The sequence below is a fragment of the Drosophila subpulchrella genome, chromosome 2L (assembly GCF_014743375.2).
Source record: "Drosophila subpulchrella strain 33 F10 #4 breed RU33 chromosome 2L, RU_Dsub_v1.1 Primary Assembly, whole genome shotgun sequence".
Taxonomy (NCBI): Eukaryota; Metazoa; Arthropoda; class Insecta; order Diptera; family Drosophilidae; genus Drosophila; species Drosophila subpulchrella.
The window spans coordinates 9148035-9163520 of NC_050610.1; the positions used below are offsets into that span (position 1 = coordinate 9148035).

The window sequence follows — 15486 nt, forward strand, 5'->3', positions numbered from 1 at the left end:
ATTTTGCGTATTAATTTAGAAAACATGTAACTTAGGTGACTGTGATCTGAGTTACATTAAATTACATTAAATGTATGCATTCATTTATGTTATTTCAAATGTACATTCTTTTTACATAATACAAATTCTCAAAATATTGGTTAATCCTCGATTTGTTATGGAATTTATTTAGAAATCATAAAATCGACATAGTACATTGTACATTACATTTGTGTGAGTGATTGGGTTTACCTTGTTTTAAATGATGAACTTCATTGTTTACAATGCGTATGGACATTATGCTGCAATGCGTATTATATATAAATTACTTAGAGATTATCAATCGCTAAGAGCTAATGCAGGTTATGTGTGCCCTCTTCGTGTGCAGGCTGTTTTGTGAGTGGGTGAGTAAATATGATGGAACAGCGCGCCGAACGAAATGAAGACGAAATGAATCAACAACGTGGAGCACCAGCGCCTATCATGTTGCGGGCGCTACAGCCGCCAGATCCTCGCCAGATTCGTTTTGCGTCGTCGCTGGCGGCGACGCACTGGTTGGGTTAACAGCGGGTCCGTTGTTGTTCTCGTTGGCCACAGGCTGCTCAGCCGGCGCCGCCGCCGTCGTCTCAGGAGTCACAATGGGAGCTTGAGTGTCATTTTGACTCTGAACTGGGGCAGTGGTGAATGAGTTATTGGTGGCGGCGGCGGGAACGGCCTTTACCGGCTGCTCCGGGCTGCTGTACATTTGGATAACAGAGTTGTTGTTCATGTTCTCCACCGAGGCGCCCGATATGGACAGGTCGTCGGCGGAGTCGTCCGCAATGCTGTCCGTCTGCACGGCCTTCTCCTCCAGCAGGTGATCGCTCTCCCGAATTGGTCGCTGGGCGGAACCGTACTGCTTGGAGATCTGGAGCAGCTCGCGCAGCGTTTCGTTCTCCAGGCGCAGCTGCGAAATGGTCTGCAGCTCCCGCTGCACCATGCCGTCGTCCACACTGGCCGCCCGCTGCATCACGGCGGCCATTTCGTTGATTTTCTCGCGCTGCTCACGTATCACCTGCCACATACGCTCATTGTACAGCTCCTTGAAGCTGAACTTGCTGTCCAGAACCTTGGAGACGGTGTGCTCGCGATACTTTTGCATCATCAGCTCCATGACCCGCTCGTAATCCTCGATACAGATCTTCAGCTCACGGTTCTCCTTGAGAATCTCGGAGCTGTTGATATTCTGCTGCTGGATGCGATTGACCATGTCCGCGTTGGTCTTGTTGTTCGAGATGCGGTTGAGTGATTCAATGTCGTCCTGGTACTGCCGCAGGCTCTCCACCAGCCGATTATTGGTCTCCGCCTCCTCGAGGAGCGCCGAGCCCAGGGCGTCCAGGTCCTTGACCCGGTTGGCCATGCGCTGCGCGTCCATTATCATCTGGCCCACGGATAGGTTCGACATCCTGCCTCGTCTGGTTACGAATTTAGGATTTCTTTTGTTTTTGTGGCCAGGCCCTCTGCTTCTGGCACTGGAAAAACAATGAGAACGCTTACAGTTGTGTACTTTTTGGGTCCTACGTTTGTCAGTAGGAGTCGACTTACGTTCTGTGCGGGATTGGAGTAGCTTCGTCTCTAGCGTAGCCGCTTCATTTGATTTATATGCCGAAATATGTAAAAAACGATACTAATAGAAATTTTGACGACGACCCAATTATTAGCTGACAGCTTAATAAATCCCAAACGCCTTGTGGGTGCTACGAAATCCCTAACGCCTCATCATTAGACGCGTAAAAAATACTGCTGTTTACGCGATATACCGTAAATATACCATAACCAAAAATTTGAAATTAAATTATGTCCATGAAATGCTTCTTATTTAATCTAAGTTAAACGGATTCGACGGCAATTAACATAAATTTAACTTTTAGTAAAAAACTATATATTACCATATAATTTGTATTATTATTATTCTCTTTCTCGAACTTTAATGATTCTTTCCAATCCAATTACTGGTTCCTCCATAATCCATAAACTGATTTTAATATTAATTTAATATTTAAAAAAAAACGGGTAAGGTTAAAAGATGAAGCTAACAAGCTTTATTGTCATTTTTGTAAAAGTCGTTTAGAAGCTATCAGTACAGATTTTGATCTTATCGCGAAACATGGAAGACTTAACCATAGAATGGACATAATGCTATGTTCTTAAACGATCATGCATGCATAAATCTAGTAATGTCTATTTAAGTACCTTAATTCTAGGTGGTATTCGTATAAGTACAAACAGCAAAGGTTTTGTCATTCAAAGTGGTAGATAAAACAGAGGTAGAGGAATAGCATAATACATCGGGCGTAGGGATGTACAGACTAAAAGATCACGAGATTGCGATTACACGCCCACGCTGTTGAGGCTGCCGGAAGAAAGGTTCTCGGAGCGACTGGACAGCCGAGGACGCTTGATGAGTACACGACCTGGCTTTCCGGGATTGTCGACCAGGCCCGCCTCTGCGGACTGATTCAGATTGTTATTGTTGCCGTTGCTGGAGCCATTACTGCCGCCCGCACGTTCCAGCGTGCGTTGTGAGCGACGCAGCGAGGAGGAGGACATCCTCCGCAGGCCGGGATCGTAGTCGTAGTTGGATGGTCGCTGATAGTAGGCCGTATCCTGGTCCGTGTCGTTCTTCTCCTCCATCGCCTGCTGCTGCTGTTGGGCCAGCGGATTGAGGGTGATGTGAATGTGACGGGTTCGTTGGCGCTGCTTGGTGGGAGAGCAGTTTCCCAGTGGCACGAAATCATCCCGCAGCTCCGCCATTCGTGGCTTGTTCGGATTGTTTCCTCTGCCTCGGGAATTCCTCCGCCGACACACGCACAAACAAGTGCTAATCAAAAGCAGCATAAGGACTGCTCCGCCACCAATTGTGCCCGTCAGCATGGGACTCATGCTGAACGTTTCGTTGTGACTGGGAGTGGTGGAATCGCCCATCTGCTGGGTAGGCTCCTCCGTGGTGCTGGTTTTGGGACGCTGGGTTCGTCCCTGCTTGAGGGCACTAAATTCGGACGCCGAGACAGAGCTAAAGGACTGCAGCTTGAACTCGTAGATAGTGGCCGTTTCCAGGGGAGCGATTTTAAAACTCCTCGCCTGAGCTCCCTCAATGGTAGCCTTGAAATATTCGCCAGCTGAGGACGAGGGGCGATAGTAGGCATAGTAGCCTGTAATCAGTCGTTCATCCGCATCGCTGGCCAAGCTCCAGTGCAGCACCACCGCCGTTTCTGAATATTCCTCGATCTCCAGCAGTTCCGGCACTGGCATCGGATCAAGGGCTGCGCCTGGCTGGAGGTAAAACTTGGCCGAGGTATTGCTCTCCTTATTGTCGTTGTTGGAGTAAATGGCCAAGATGCGGAAGCGGTATGTATGCTCAGGCTTCAAATCCGTCACAGAGGCCGTGAAGCTCTTGCCTGCCTCGGAGTTCCATTTAGGCTTTCCGTAGGGTATGTTATCGTTAGTGGTCTGCCAGCTTTTGCGCTTGCCAACCATGCGGTACTGCACCTTGAAAATCACAATGGGCAATCCATCGTTGCGGGGCACCATCCAGCGGAGCATCACAGATTCGTCGGTGAGTCGGGTAACGTTTGGCGGAGAAGGTGGGAACATCTGCTTCAGTTTGGTTCCCTGGTTCGACTTTGGACGGTGGGTTCCTCCCGATTCACGGGGTTCCTGTATCTGCTTCGCATTCACCTCTAGTAGGGTACCGGCACTGTCTTCGCCCAAAGTATTCCGAGCAAAGCACTGGACATAGCCGGCATGACGCTTTAAGACACTGTGCAATACCAGGGAATTTGTGCTCAGCTCAGCCTCCGTATCATCAAGACTGCTATGTCCGTTCAGCAGCCAATAGATCTGTGGCGCAGGCACTCCCGTGGCCTCGCAATCCAGCTGCAAGTGCTCGCCCTCGTTGGTGATATTTGTCCATGGTGATCGCACAATCTGCGGCGGCTGCTCCACGCGTACATGTATATAGTGTTCCAGCGCATGACGAACTCCATTGTCCTGGAAACAGATATAAGTGCCTGCATCCTGGACTCCGATGTTGGCTATCTCCAGAGCATGACCAGAAACTTTTGAACGCTTATTCTTAACTGCTCCAGCAACATCAGGACTGCTCCAAACAACAGTGGGTGGCGGTGATCCTACTCCAGGACATAGCAGCAGCACCGAGCTACCTTCCCGGCTGGTTATTACTTGGGAGCTCGGCTGTCCCTTGAGCAAGTGTGGGGACTTGCTCTGCGACCTCTGGATTGGTGTAACCTGCAGTTGCAGCGAGCCGACCAGCTGGATTCTCTCCCCAGAAGCAGGGTTGGTGGCCTGGCAGGAGTAGTTTCCTGAGGATTCAGAGGATACGTTGCTTAGAAACAGATTTCCATTCGTGCCGGCAAACTCTGGTTTGATTTCCACTCCGTTTCGGTAGTAGGACCAACTGGCAGACGGATTGGATTGCACCTGTTGGCCACAAGACCAGAGTACAGAGTTTCCAGCAGTCACACGCCATTGAAGGGGTGATTCCGATTCCTGGCCACCCATCAGGCTAATGCTGGCCAGCTCCAGGCGGGCTGTGGTGGAGGTGACCACCAGTGGACCGAACCAGCCAATGCATCGGTACTCCCCCAGAGTGTCCGGCCGAACGAGAATCGTTAGCCGCGAAATGGCCGCCTCCTGGGTGACATTCGCCTTGGCCGTGCCTGTGCGAAAGTACTTGAATCCGGCGCCTGGGGATTTGCTAGCACGATGAGTCCATTCGAAACGCTCTGGCTGCAAACTGGTCTCGCACTCCAGCACCACCTCGTCTCCCAGGGGCGCCACCAAAGATTCGGGTGCGCGAAGAATTCGCACGCCAGGCGAGGGATGGGCGGTGTGAGCGGGATGTGCAGGATGGGCGGGGGTCTTCTCCAAAACCGGAATTGCTTCGAGCCGCGACGTCAGCAGCGAGAGGAGCAGCAGCGAGGATGTGAGCGGCGTCATTGGTGGGGGGCTGCTGCAAATGGCGGGGGTAAACCCGAAAATATCAGTTAATTCCAGATCACAAAACATTAGTTATTCTTTCGCCTCACCTTGCTTCTGGGTTTTTCGAATGGTTCTAGGTGAAGAAACGCGTTTGCGTTTGCGCAGTTATAAATTTTCACTCTCGGCAATCGCGCATCACTTATGGCTTATATATGTATGTATGCAGGTGTGTGTGCGCTGAGTCGTGGGCCTAAATTATTAATGCACATTACACGTTAACGATGCAGCTCCATAAAATCATTGTATCTTTAATTCGGGCTTCGATTTCGATCGGCCCGCGAAGCCACCGGACAAGCACATGCACTCAACAAGTCAAATAAACAATGGCATTTATTATTCCGTGGGGATGCTGGAACTGGAACTGGAGATGGAATGGGAACCGCGACGCTGGTTCAGTTGCACTGATTCGTTCGCCGGCGAACCGCTGGAAATCGCTGGTTCCAAATTCACTGGTTCATCGAGCTACAGTGGGCATTAGCAATGTTCGACGAAGAAATAACAGCAGATATGGAAAATATTTACTTCATTTTGTAGTTTTTTATATGTATATTGGGATTTAAGTGGGTGCTTCCTAGCAATAGGTAATTAAAAGAGTCCTGCATGGTTGGAGTCATTAAACTCACATTTTTAACAAGAGTTCTAGTAAATCAGGTTAGCCTGATACCTGATTTTTAAGAGCGAAACCCATGGGTCTTATAACTCTCATAGATCTTGAGTTCACCTGGTGAACATTACACATAACACAAGAAGATGCATCTTTTTTTTGTTCTGGCTTTGCAAAACTAAACACAAGAAGATAACTTTTAATTCGAATTCCTTAATGGAAGACTGAGTCCCTAGTTTTTAATCAACCACTTTAGACGATTTAACAATATTATTATACTAGTTGTACATACTTTACCAATAAAACTACTGAATAAGCTGCACGATTCACTGGAATGGTTTATTCTGAACGAAAAATATTTCTAATGAATCAAGTAGGTATAAACTCATACCATTAGCTATGATTCATTTTTGATCTCCAAGCGTTGATTAATTCCACATCTTTTAAAATACGATACAAATATTTACGGTTAAAACGACTCTGTTACATTTTTCAAATTTTTATTAGTCTTTATGACTTCAACGCTATGAATTCCAGTTCCAAAAGGCCACCGTACAGATTTGGATAAGCATCCTTAAGGACTTTAAAGGAAATCTCAATTTTGGAATGACTCAGAAGCTTTAATATCTAGAAAGTAATGGAATCATTAAAAATATATATTAAATTACAATAATTACTAACCAATTCTTCATGCGAAGTTTTGAAAAAATGGATAACCAAAGGATTTTGCCGCTGACATAAAGCCTTGTCCATTGTCGATGCACTGAACTCTAAGCATCCGTCATCTATTTCGTGACTATGCAAATATATTAATTGAAGCTGGGGACAGGAGTATATCATGTCCCAAAACTCATCGCCAGTACCCCAAATGGTTGTATCCTTTAAATACAATTCTACCAAGCAAGGAAATTCTCTGAGACTTTTGTTAAAGCTTTCAGCTGTCCATATTCCTTCCACGACTCCTTCATTTATGATGCAAACTTTTCGCACATTTTGAAAATGGTTGGGAATAAGATAAAGCCAAAAGTTTTCGTTGCAAGTAAGTGAAACTACATCTTGTCCTCGCATTTCGACCACGATGTCTAGCAGATCCGTTACATCTTCGAATTCATCAAGGCGAAGTTTTTTCAACTTTGGCAGAGTCAATAGCTTCCTTGTGTTTTCCCTGCTGAGGACCATCAGTTCCAATTGCAGTTCCTCCAGTTCCTGTAATTTGCAGATGGCCTCTACATAGGCGTCTTCCTCGGATTCTATCCATGCTACACTCAAAAGCTGAAGTTCAAGTTTTTGGCAGACTTCTTGAAAACATTTTGTTTTCCAGTGCATGGAGGCTTCCATAATGTCCAATTTGCGTAGACGCTCCCACCTCACCACATGATGAGCAGATAATATTTCGTCCTTCACACTCATTTTAAATGACTCTATTAGGGGAAAGCAAGTGACTAGAGTCTCCATATCGTCTACATCTGATTCCTCCCGAGAATAATCCAGTACCCGTGCCTTGGGAAAGCTATGACTCCGGAAACCACTGGCCTGGTCAAGGGAAAAATCAACGACAGTCAGCTTCACCACAGTAGAACTAATGCATTCCAAAAATTTATGAAGAAGTTCCGGCTTATCTTCAAATATTTTTCCGTGCAAGAAGTGATTGTTTTGGCTCTGCCAGCAGTTTAAAAGAATTATGTTAAGGCGAGATGTGGGATCAGTAGCCTGCCACAGGCACAGCTGCTCCCCGATATCCAGGTACTCTGCAATTTTACTATAAGATGGGTTATTCAAGGATATACTCAAGATAAATAAAGCTTCTTCTCTTACAGCAGGCACTTATCATTCAAGCTGGCAATGCTCGACATTGTTACATTGGGTACAACAAATTATATGTGTTTTCATTAATATATAAACAAATTGTGGCTGCAGCTGATCACAGCTATAGAGACAAAGCTTTTCACACCGATAGCCATCGATATAAATCGCATTTGTTTTGAGAAAATTATAAAATCCGGTTTTCTTTAATTTAAACATCGAACAATCTTGTAAAAATTGTAGCGCCCGATTAAATAAACTTAAGTCGTAAATTATTATGAATTGGATAACAACTGAATAAATTGCCGACATCTCAAGAATTACAGATTGATAAATCCTCTTTTTAATCATTAAAAATAGGTACTTAAAACTGAGTGCACTACAAGCATTTAAGCAGAGAAGTTCTGCTAATACTACGCAGGTTGTTTTTGCACCTTGGCCAATTCCGCTTTGAATTTTGATATGGTTTCACGTGCCAGCTTAAGTTTGTCCTTAAGGGTAACAATCTCCCCCTTGACCTTTTGTTTAACGTTGACAATGTTGTCCAGCGTTTTCGTCTTCTTTTCCTCAACTAAAAAGAGTTAATATTACAACTAAAAACTCCAGTATATAGTAAATAACTAATACTTACAGTCAGTGTCGTGGCTAAGAAGTCCATTGGCACTCTGTTCCGAGAGCAAGAGGTAATGCTGCATGACCTGGGTGGGTTCTTGGAACACGATCTCCTCGTATGACTCGGAGACCAAACCCTTCTTGGTGTCCATGGTGGTGCTAGAGGTTAGTTCACCATCGACGACTGGTGACTGGAAAAGCTTCAGGATGTGGTAGCATGTAACCGGGCGCTCCGACTGATCATTGAAGTATATCTTGATGACCACCTCAAATTCTCCCCATCCGGTCTCCGTGATCTCGTAGGGCGGCTTAACCACGATCCTGTTGGGATTGGCGTAGCTCTCGTGCAGCTTGAAATGCACCTTTTTCACATAAATGGACATATCCTCGTTAAAGTAGGGCTTCAAATAGACCTTCCACTGGTGCGTGTGTCCGTCCTCCTCGCGCTTCTTTCCGAAGGATCGAGCTATGTTCCCGTACACTATGGGCTTGACTATGGTCACGCCTTTTAGCCGGCCACCCGAATCTCCTCCAAAGTCAGTCATATTTTATGGTTTTTAATTTGTTTATGTTCAGTTCAGTAAAATGTTGTTTTGGTTCTTCTTCTTGCTTTTGGTATAGCGGCGATTCCTGTTATCGATATATGGATGCATTTATTCAGGGCTGCACAGTTTTAGTTTTTTTTAAATTACGAAATAGGTTTTTAAATTAAAAACGTTTAATAAATTTGATAAACAGACCACAAAACAGAAAGATTTTAAAAAATATATGTTATTTTGTAAGTCCTAAGTTTACCCTGAGTTGCAGCCCTGGCGGTATCCGTTATCGATACTTTCCGCGCTGTATTTTGGGTGGTAGTGCCATCACTGAAAATTAGCGGACGCTCTTTACTTTACAAATTGTGTTGTTTAATTAAACATTTAATGTTTACAGACCATATATACCAGTGAGCCACCAGTTAAATACATAAAATGATGGCGCGTCGAGGGGGAAAGCGAATACGAATGGATGATCCGCCTCCGGACTACGATGAATTGCACAGGTACAGCTCTCACTTTTCCCACCATTTGTGTTTGCCTAAAAAATATATATGACTATTTTTTTTAGCGATGCCCTGAACGAGAGCACCTCGGATGCAGATAGTCCCACGAAGCGGATGACCAGGTTGCGGGCCCGCGGCGGTGTGCGGGATAAGCCTCCCATAATTGATGACGACGAGGATGACTTCTTCGCGCCAATTGCGCGCAAACGAAAGACTCCCGCCACCCGCAAAGACCCAAAAGAACGGAAGGAGCGGGTTGAACGGCCGCGGAAGGAGCCTGTGGACAAAGGACACCACGAGCGGATCGACAACGAACGGGAGATAACCACGGACGAGAACAGCCTGTACTTCATTGTGCGGCACTCCAAGAATCCCATTGCTGTAGGAAATCATTTACTTTGCAACCGAACCATTTTTAACTACACCTCCCATTCCAGAGCATTGTTGACCAGTGGATCGAACAGTACAAAGCAAACCGGGAGACCGCGCTGGTCGCCTTGATGCAGTTCTTCATAAATGCCAGCGGCTGCAAGGGCAAGATATCTGAGGATATCCAGTATCCCGTAGATCACACAGCCATCATCCGACGTATGACCGAGGAGTTTGACGAGGTGGGTCCACTGGAATCATCCACACAAAGCTTATTGACTAAAAGTTAAATCTTACAGGAAAGCGGCGAATATCCCTTGATCATGACCGGAACTCAGTGGCGGAAGTTTAAAAATAATTTCTGCGATTTTGTCCAAACGCTGGTGAAGCAGTGCCAGTACTCCATCATCTACGATCAATTTCTGATGGACAACGTCATCTCCCTGCTTACGGGACTGTCCGATTCGCAGGTGCGAGCCTTTCGACACACGGCCACTTTGGCGGCCATGAAGCTAATGACTGCCCTCGTGGATGTGGCCCTGCTGGTTTCGAATAACTTCGACAATGCTGCGAAACAATTCGAAGCTGAACGCGTAAAGGTGGGTTTGCTAATATCTACTAAGAATGTATTATTCATATAAGATTCTTTTTAGTCGCGTGATCGCCGTGCCTCTGACCGTTTGGACTCACTTATGACAAAACGGTCCGAATTGGAAGAGAACATGGATGAGATAAAGAGCATGTTGACCTACATGTTTAAGTCGGTGTTTGTCCACCGGTACAGGGATAGTCTGCCAGACATACGCGCCATTTGTATGGCCGAGATCGGCATCTGGATGGAGAACTATCCCCAAAACTTTCTTGACGACTCGTACTTAAAGTATATCGGTTGGACGCTCCACGACAAGATCGGAGAGGTTCGCCTGCGCTGCCTGCAGTCGTTGCTGCCGCTGTACGAGAAGGACGAGCTCAAGGGCAAGCTGGAGTTGTTCACGTCCAAGTTTAAGGACCGGATTGTGGCCATGACTCTGGACAAAGAGTTTGAGGTGTCCGTTCATGCCGTCAAGCTAGTGATCAGTATTCTGAAGTAAGTTAAATTGTACTATAATCCATAAAGAGTATTGATTAACTAGTTTTTTTCTTCCAGAATCCATCCAGAGATTTTGGCTGACAAGGATTGCGAAATTGTCTATGAATTGGTTTATTCCTCACATCGTGGTGTGGCCCAGGCAGCCGCTGAGTTCTTAAACGTTCGCTTGTTTCATTTGACTGCTGACATGGAAGAGACCAAGACCAAACGTGGCAAAGTGCGTATGCCCAATACACCGCTGGTTCGGGACTTGGTACAGTTCTTTATCGAATCCGAGCTTCACGAGCATGGCGCCTACCTTGTGGACTCCTTCATCGATAGCAACGACATGGTAAGGGACTGGGAGTGTATGACGGATCTGCTGCTGGAAGAGCCGGGTCCCAATGAAGAGGTCCTCGACAACAAGCAGGAATCAACGCTCATCGAGATCATGGTCAGCAGCGTTAAACAATCGGCCACTGGAGAAGTTCCGGTCGGGCGCGCCAGCAATCGCAAATGTACGCTGAGTGCCAAGGAATTGAAGGCTATTCAAGATGAGAAGGCCAAACTGACCGAGCACTTCATTGTCACTCTGCCGTCCCTGCTAGAGAAGTATCAGGCGGACAGTGAGAAGCTGGCCAACCTGCTTGCAGTTCCCCAGTACTTCGATCTCAATCTGTACACCACCAATCGACAAGAGGGCAACCTACAGGCTTTGTTAGACCGCATTAATCAGGTGATGAGCATGCACACAGGCCGCGAGGTGCTGGAAACATGCGCAAAGACGCTTGAATGTCTATGTGCCGAGGGAAGTGCTACATACACCAGATGCAATATCGCCAGATCCAACATTATCGAGAGCGCTGTCAACAAGTACAAGGACGCCATTGAGGAGTGGCGCAACCTCATACAAGGTACTTAACAGTGAGACATTTAATTTCCAAGTGCCTAATAAAAGTTATTTGGTTTTCGTAGGCGAGGAGACCCCTAATGAGGATGACATCTACAACATAACCATCACCCTCAAGGTCCTTTCTATCCTGTACTCCTCGCACAACCTCAACCCCTGGGAGCTGTTCAAATCCCTCTTCCAGGATGTCGAGGAGGCTCAGTCCAAGGAGAACGTTGACCGCTGTCTGCCCAACGAAGCGTTAGCCTATTGTATTGAGGCCTGCTATTTTTCCATCAGTTGGGGACTCCACTATGTGGAGAACGATTGCGAGACGGTAAACGTGGCCGAGGTTGTGGCCGAGCTGCGCAACAATTTGGACACCTTTATGGGAGCCTGCTTTGAGTTAACACGCGATGGCCCCACAGTGCAGATTCAAGAGGCGGTTTGTTTTAAAACTTATAATTAATTGGAAGAAAAAATTACAAGTATAATTTTTGCAGGCCTACCAGTCCATCTGCGATCTGCTGATCATCTTTTCGGACAAATTGGGTCGCAGTGAGATCGAACACATTCGAAGCCTGGAGTACAAGTCGCGTATGGATGAGCACCTGATCTTGGACAACTTTGTGCAGCACTATGTGTTTTCCCTCAAGCAAGATGTGGCCCAGGATGAAACGAGAATCGAGGAGCTGCATAAGAAACGTAACTTCTTGGCTTGTTACTGCAAGTTGGTAGTGTACAATATAATACCAACAATGCGAGCGGCCAGCATTTTTAAATATTATGTCAAGGTGAGTGTGGAAACACTGGAAAATCTCCAACATCCTATTTTGTATTTATCACGACTATTTATTTTAGTGCTACAACGATTATGGTGACATAATAAAAGCCACATTGGGCAAGGCTCGAGAGATAAATAAAGTAAACTTTGCCATGACCCTACTCTTAAGCCTTATCACGGTTTTCAAGAGTCTTCAGGAGCAGAGTGAGGATGGAATTGTTTTGAAGAGCTCGCAAGAGTTTGTGGACCTAAAGGAGTTGGCCAAGCGATTTGCCCTAACATTTGGCTTTGATGCTATTAAGAATCGCGAGTCTGTGGCCGCCATTCACCGGGGTGGCATTTACTTTGCTGCCAACAAGGAGTCTGATGATCCAGTGCGTGCTCCAACGCGCCTACTTTTCCTGGAGGTTTTAAACGAGTTCAATTATAAGCTGCTTAAGCAAGACAAGAAGGTTATAATGAGTTTCCTGGACAAGACCATACCACCCGCAATGCCATCTAGCCGAGCTGAAGAATGGCAACCGTTAATCTTATATCGCAATTCGTTGCTGCATGGCGAAACTGACCAAGTGCCAGTCGCCAGCAAACGAGCCTACACACGAAAACGTCGTGATCACGGTAAGAGTTTCACAGTTTTTATTTTATTTAACATCAACAAAATGATAATCGTATGTTTACTTTAGATGAAGAAGAGGAGGAGGAGGAAGACGAGGAGGAACACAATGATCCCGATTACAGGGGCTAGGACCCGACCAGACATATATTCGGCTAAAGTGCAAATCGAACTTTCCAGGCGATCTAGTAGTATTAAGTTCAAAGCTAAAATTATGTACAAAGAGTTTAAATTATATAATTTAACTTGTAGTTTTCACTAATTGGTATTGCTCTTAGTAATTTACTCTACTCCTTGATGTCCGAATAACCATAGTTCGATTTTATCAGTAATATCTTGGATGCACTTTCGGAGCACAGACCCGAGTGCATATCCTGATACAAGTGTGCAGATTTTCTAAATAGACTTTCACTAGCCACACTTGCTGCTGGTGCCGATAAAAATTTCCGGACAATGGGGTACAGTGAACTGTACTTGATGTTTGTCTTCCACCACATCAGGGGATCCATGTTCCTATCGATTCTGGACTCGGAGTTGTATAAATATAGTAGGTTCTTAATCTGTGACTGGCAGGCAAATGACGTTGTTGCCGGTTGAGTATTGTTGGTAGGTCCAGTTGTTAGTATATTATCCAGTATACTATCAATCTTTGATTCATTCTTGAGGGAGGAAGATGATGTCACCTTGATTATTTTCAACGGTGCCTGACCGTTGCGATCATCCTGCGCTCTAGTGAGCTGAAGCAAAACCTCATTGGCCACCAAGTGCTCCTCTCGCTCGGTAAAGAATGCTTGCTTGTATCTCGGATCCAAATAGGTGGCCATCAAAAACTTGATATCGGAGGTGACATGGGAGAACTTCATTTCCAGCTCTTCAAGCAACTTTCTGGCAAAACTGCAAATGGTCTATAAAATTAAAGGGGTTAAAAAAAATTCATTCGATTGGTTATCTTAAATTTACCACCGAGGAAACAAAATTATGGACATCGGTTCGTAGAGAATCCCGTAAAGCGGCCACCAGTGGAATTACCGATGAAGTTGTCGTTAAAGGATTGCTCCAAATCTTAATTGTCTCCTCAAAAGGCTGCATTACTTTGCTGCACAAGTCAATTTCCACCCATTCATCGGGATATATTTGGACCAGATTATACTCTTCGCAATACAGGGATATGGCATCTTTCATTCGGATCACGCTGGCCATCATCTTGAACGTTGAGTTCCATTGCAAAGGATCAAAAGGTACTAGCGGACAAGGATCTCGGGTCAGGCGGATCTCTTGAATAAATTTGAGATGATCGTTGGCTATCTTAGAGGAAGCAAAATGGTCCACTATTTGCTTGCATTTCGATGACAGGTTCTGGAGCAATTCATTCGACTGCAGAGCAAATCTCACGCACATCTGCAAGCGATGGACACTGCAATCGGGCAGGGATCCTGGCAGAGCCGTCATCTCATCCCTGATGATGCAGTGGGTTTTCTCCTTGGGCACCTCTATCGTCAGGCTGGGCACCAAATCCCGAATAGAACATGCAACTTTAGAAGTGCTTTCATAATTTAAAGCCTCACACTTTAGCATAAAGCGGTGAGTTTTGAAGTCCCTTGAGATCCCAGTACAAGATAGGCTCAGCAGTCCTTTACCTTTGTCCCCCCGCCAAAGACTTGTGGATAATGAGATGGCATCCAAGAGATCCAACTGCAGCTTCAGATGCTCTTGCATTTTCCTGTATATATTCCCACATAGTATGTTCTCATAGTAGCTCCTTGACTGAATCAGATATCTGGGCTGTAGCACTCTTATTAAATTTATGAATCCGGGTCCTTCGATGAACTCAAAGGAGTGGTTTAATAGCATGAGGGCCATCTTCTCATCACAGCGCATACTATAAGAAATGTCTTCGGTGTCCAAAGGATCAGGATCTGGTTCCTAACGTAAAGTCAAGATAAAAAAGGTCAGTATAATGAAAATATTTTTTTTATGTTTAAATACATTACATTTTTATAAGTTAAATTTATAAATAGTTTAGAAATACATATTTATGTTTGCTTATCTTATAAGCATTTATTTCACTATGGTAATAGATATGCGGATATCCGCATCCGCTAGAGTCCTAGTTTCAAATTCCGAAATAAAATACATATGTACACATTTATTTTTGTTGAAAATAATTTAATATGTACATATTTTAAATAATTTCAAAATTAAAATGGAAGGATTGATGAATAAACTCCACATATAAGAGTATGTGGCTACAGATGGTCAGAGCCCCCACCTTATATCATATGAAATACACTTTAGTCTAACACCTACATAACTTATACTATCCCCCACTTACGTGCAAATTCAGTTCCAACTGGGCTGTTGGGTGCAGTGGCGAACCAATCGAGATCTCGCTCTTTACCAGGTCCAGGTACTTAATGTCCCCGGAAAGAGCCAGGAACTCCGGTGGGTGCTTGCTCTTCAGATGATTCCGCAGACAGGTGGTGCCGCGTCCCCTCCTCGAGTAGTTTCTGTTGCACAAAAGACATTTGGCCACAGTCCCGGAGGTCTTGTAAAAGAACTGCCACACGTTGCTTTTCTTATTCATGGCTCCTTTTCCTGGCCCCCGAAATTGTACAATTTTTTGCGGATTTTCCGGACATCCGTTCTGCCGCAGAGGTTCGGGTTCGTCAGCCCTGGCAGCCA

General features: G+C 45.3%; 6 protein-coding genes across 8 annotated transcripts; 1 reads left to right on the top strand and 5 right to left on the bottom strand.

The window, feature by feature from the left end:
* Positions 1 to 136: 136 nt before the first annotated feature.
* On the bottom strand, positions 137 to 1701 carry LOC119548452 (FGFR1 oncogene partner 2 homolog). Its single transcript, XM_037855715.1, has 2 exons — positions 1564 to 1701; positions 137 to 1490 (listed from the first exon to the last, which is right to left on the bottom strand). Exon 2 carries the CDS (start codon positions 1421 to 1423, stop codon positions 461 to 463), a length of 963 nt encoding a protein of 320 aa, XP_037711643.1. The 5' UTR covers positions 1424 to 1490; positions 1564 to 1701; the 3' UTR covers positions 137 to 460.
* A 331-nt stretch (positions 1702 to 2032) lies between these two features.
* Positions 2033 to 5373, bottom strand: LOC119548040 (interference hedgehog). Of its 2 annotated transcripts, none has more exons than XM_037855116.1 (2): positions 5067 to 5373; positions 2033 to 4987 (listed from the first exon to the last, which is right to left on the bottom strand). In XM_037855116.1, the coding sequence occupies exon 2, from the start codon at positions 4975 to 4977 to the stop codon at positions 2350 to 2352; it is 2628 nt and encodes an 875-aa protein (XP_037711044.1). In that variant the 5' UTR covers positions 4978 to 4987; positions 5067 to 5373; the 3' UTR covers positions 2033 to 2349. The 2 variants fall into 2 exon arrangements, with proteins under 2 accessions (XP_037711044.1, XP_037711043.1); XM_037855115.1 differs by having other exon boundaries at positions 2033 to 4990.
* A 671-nt stretch (positions 5374 to 6044) lies between these two features.
* LOC119548554 lies at positions 6045 to 7616 on the bottom strand. 2 transcript variants are annotated; one of them, XM_037855853.1, is made up of 3 exons: positions 7439 to 7616; positions 6305 to 7382; positions 6045 to 6241 (listed from the first exon to the last, which is right to left on the bottom strand). In XM_037855853.1, the coding sequence occupies exons 1-3, from the start codon at positions 7474 to 7476 to the stop codon at positions 6134 to 6136; spliced, it is 1224 nt and encodes a 407-aa protein (XP_037711781.1). In that variant the 5' UTR covers positions 7477 to 7616; the 3' UTR covers positions 6045 to 6133. The 2 variants fall into 2 exon arrangements, with proteins under 2 accessions (XP_037711781.1, XP_037711779.1); XM_037855851.1 differs by having other exon boundaries at positions 6045 to 6250.
* Positions 7617 to 7746: 130 nt separating this feature from the next.
* Positions 7747 to 8651, bottom strand: LOC119548555 (YEATS domain-containing protein 4). Its single transcript, XM_037855854.1, has 2 exons — positions 8058 to 8651; positions 7747 to 7997 (listed from the first exon to the last, which is right to left on the bottom strand). The coding sequence occupies exons 1-2, from the start codon at positions 8581 to 8583 to the stop codon at positions 7840 to 7842; spliced, it is 684 nt and encodes a 227-aa protein (XP_037711782.1). The 5' UTR covers positions 8584 to 8651; the 3' UTR covers positions 7747 to 7839.
* A 244-nt stretch (positions 8652 to 8895) lies between these two features.
* LOC119546327 (cohesin subunit SA-1) lies at positions 8896 to 13013 on the top strand. The gene is made up of 10 exons (XM_037852527.1): positions 8896 to 9080; positions 9146 to 9461; positions 9518 to 9691; positions 9749 to 10048; positions 10103 to 10536; positions 10597 to 11432; positions 11494 to 11852; positions 11911 to 12201; positions 12269 to 12809; positions 12875 to 13013. Exons 1-10 carry the CDS (start codon positions 9010 to 9012, stop codon positions 12934 to 12936), a joined length of 3384 nt encoding a protein of 1127 aa, XP_037708455.1. The 5' UTR covers positions 8896 to 9009; the 3' UTR covers positions 12937 to 13013.
* A 44-nt stretch (positions 13014 to 13057) lies between these two features.
* On the bottom strand, positions 13058 to 15486 carry LOC119546328 (zinc finger BED domain-containing protein 4). Its single transcript, XM_037852528.1, has 3 exons — positions 15137 to 15486; positions 13765 to 14727; positions 13058 to 13709 (listed from the first exon to the last, which is right to left on the bottom strand). The coding sequence occupies exons 1-3, from the start codon at positions 15386 to 15388 to the stop codon at positions 13092 to 13094; spliced, it is 1833 nt and encodes a 610-aa protein (XP_037708456.1). The 5' UTR covers positions 15389 to 15486; the 3' UTR covers positions 13058 to 13091.

Bases quoted from the DNA above. Each gene is read 5' to 3' on its own strand.
- LOC119548452 (XM_037855715.1), bottom strand. From the start codon at position 1,423: ATGTCGAACCTATCCGTGGGCCAGATGATAATGGACGCGCAGCGCATG.
- LOC119548040 (XM_037855116.1), bottom strand. From the start codon at position 4,977: ATGACGCCGCTCACATCCTCGCTGCTGCTCCTCTCGCTGCTGACGTCG.
- LOC119548554 (XM_037855851.1), bottom strand. From the start codon at position 7,476: ATGTCGAGCATTGCCAGCTTGAATGATAAGTGCCTGCT. The intron at 7,383-7,438 runs GTAAGAGAAGAA...CCCATCTTATAG, and splicing joins TTGAATGATAAGTGCCTGCT to TAAAATTGCAGAGTACCTGG. The intron at 6,251-6,304 runs GTTAGTAATTAT...ATTACTTTCTAG, and splicing joins AAACTTCGCATGAAGAATTG to ATATTAAAGCTTCTGAGTCA.
- LOC119548555 (XM_037855854.1), bottom strand. From the start codon at position 8,583: ATGACTGACTTTGGAGGAGATTCGGGTGGCCGGCTAAAAGGCGTGACC. The intron at 7,998-8,057 runs GTAAGTATTAGT...AACTCTTTTTAG, and splicing joins TCTTAGCCACGACACTGACT to TTGAGGAAAAGAAGACGAAA.
- LOC119546327 (XM_037852527.1), top strand. From the start codon at position 9,010: ATGATGGCGCGTCGAGGGGGAAAGCGAATACGAATGGATGATCCGCCT. The intron at 9,081-9,145 runs GTACAGCTCTCA...TATTTTTTTTAG, and splicing joins GACTACGATGAATTGCACAG to CGATGCCCTGAACGAGAGCA. The intron at 9,462-9,517 runs GTAGGAAATCAT...CTCCCATTCCAG, and splicing joins ACTCCAAGAATCCCATTGCT to AGCATTGTTGACCAGTGGAT.
- LOC119546328 (XM_037852528.1), bottom strand. From the start codon at position 15,388: ATGAATAAGAAAAGCAACGTGTGGCAGTTCTTTTACAAGACCTCCGGG. The intron at 14,728-15,136 runs GTAAGTGGGGGA...ACTTTACGTTAG, and splicing joins AGTTGGAACTGAATTTGCAC to GAACCAGATCCTGATCCTTT. The intron at 13,710-13,764 runs GTAAATTTAAGA...TTAATTTTATAG, and splicing joins ATAATTTTGTTTCCTCGGTG to ACCATTTGCAGTTTTGCCAG.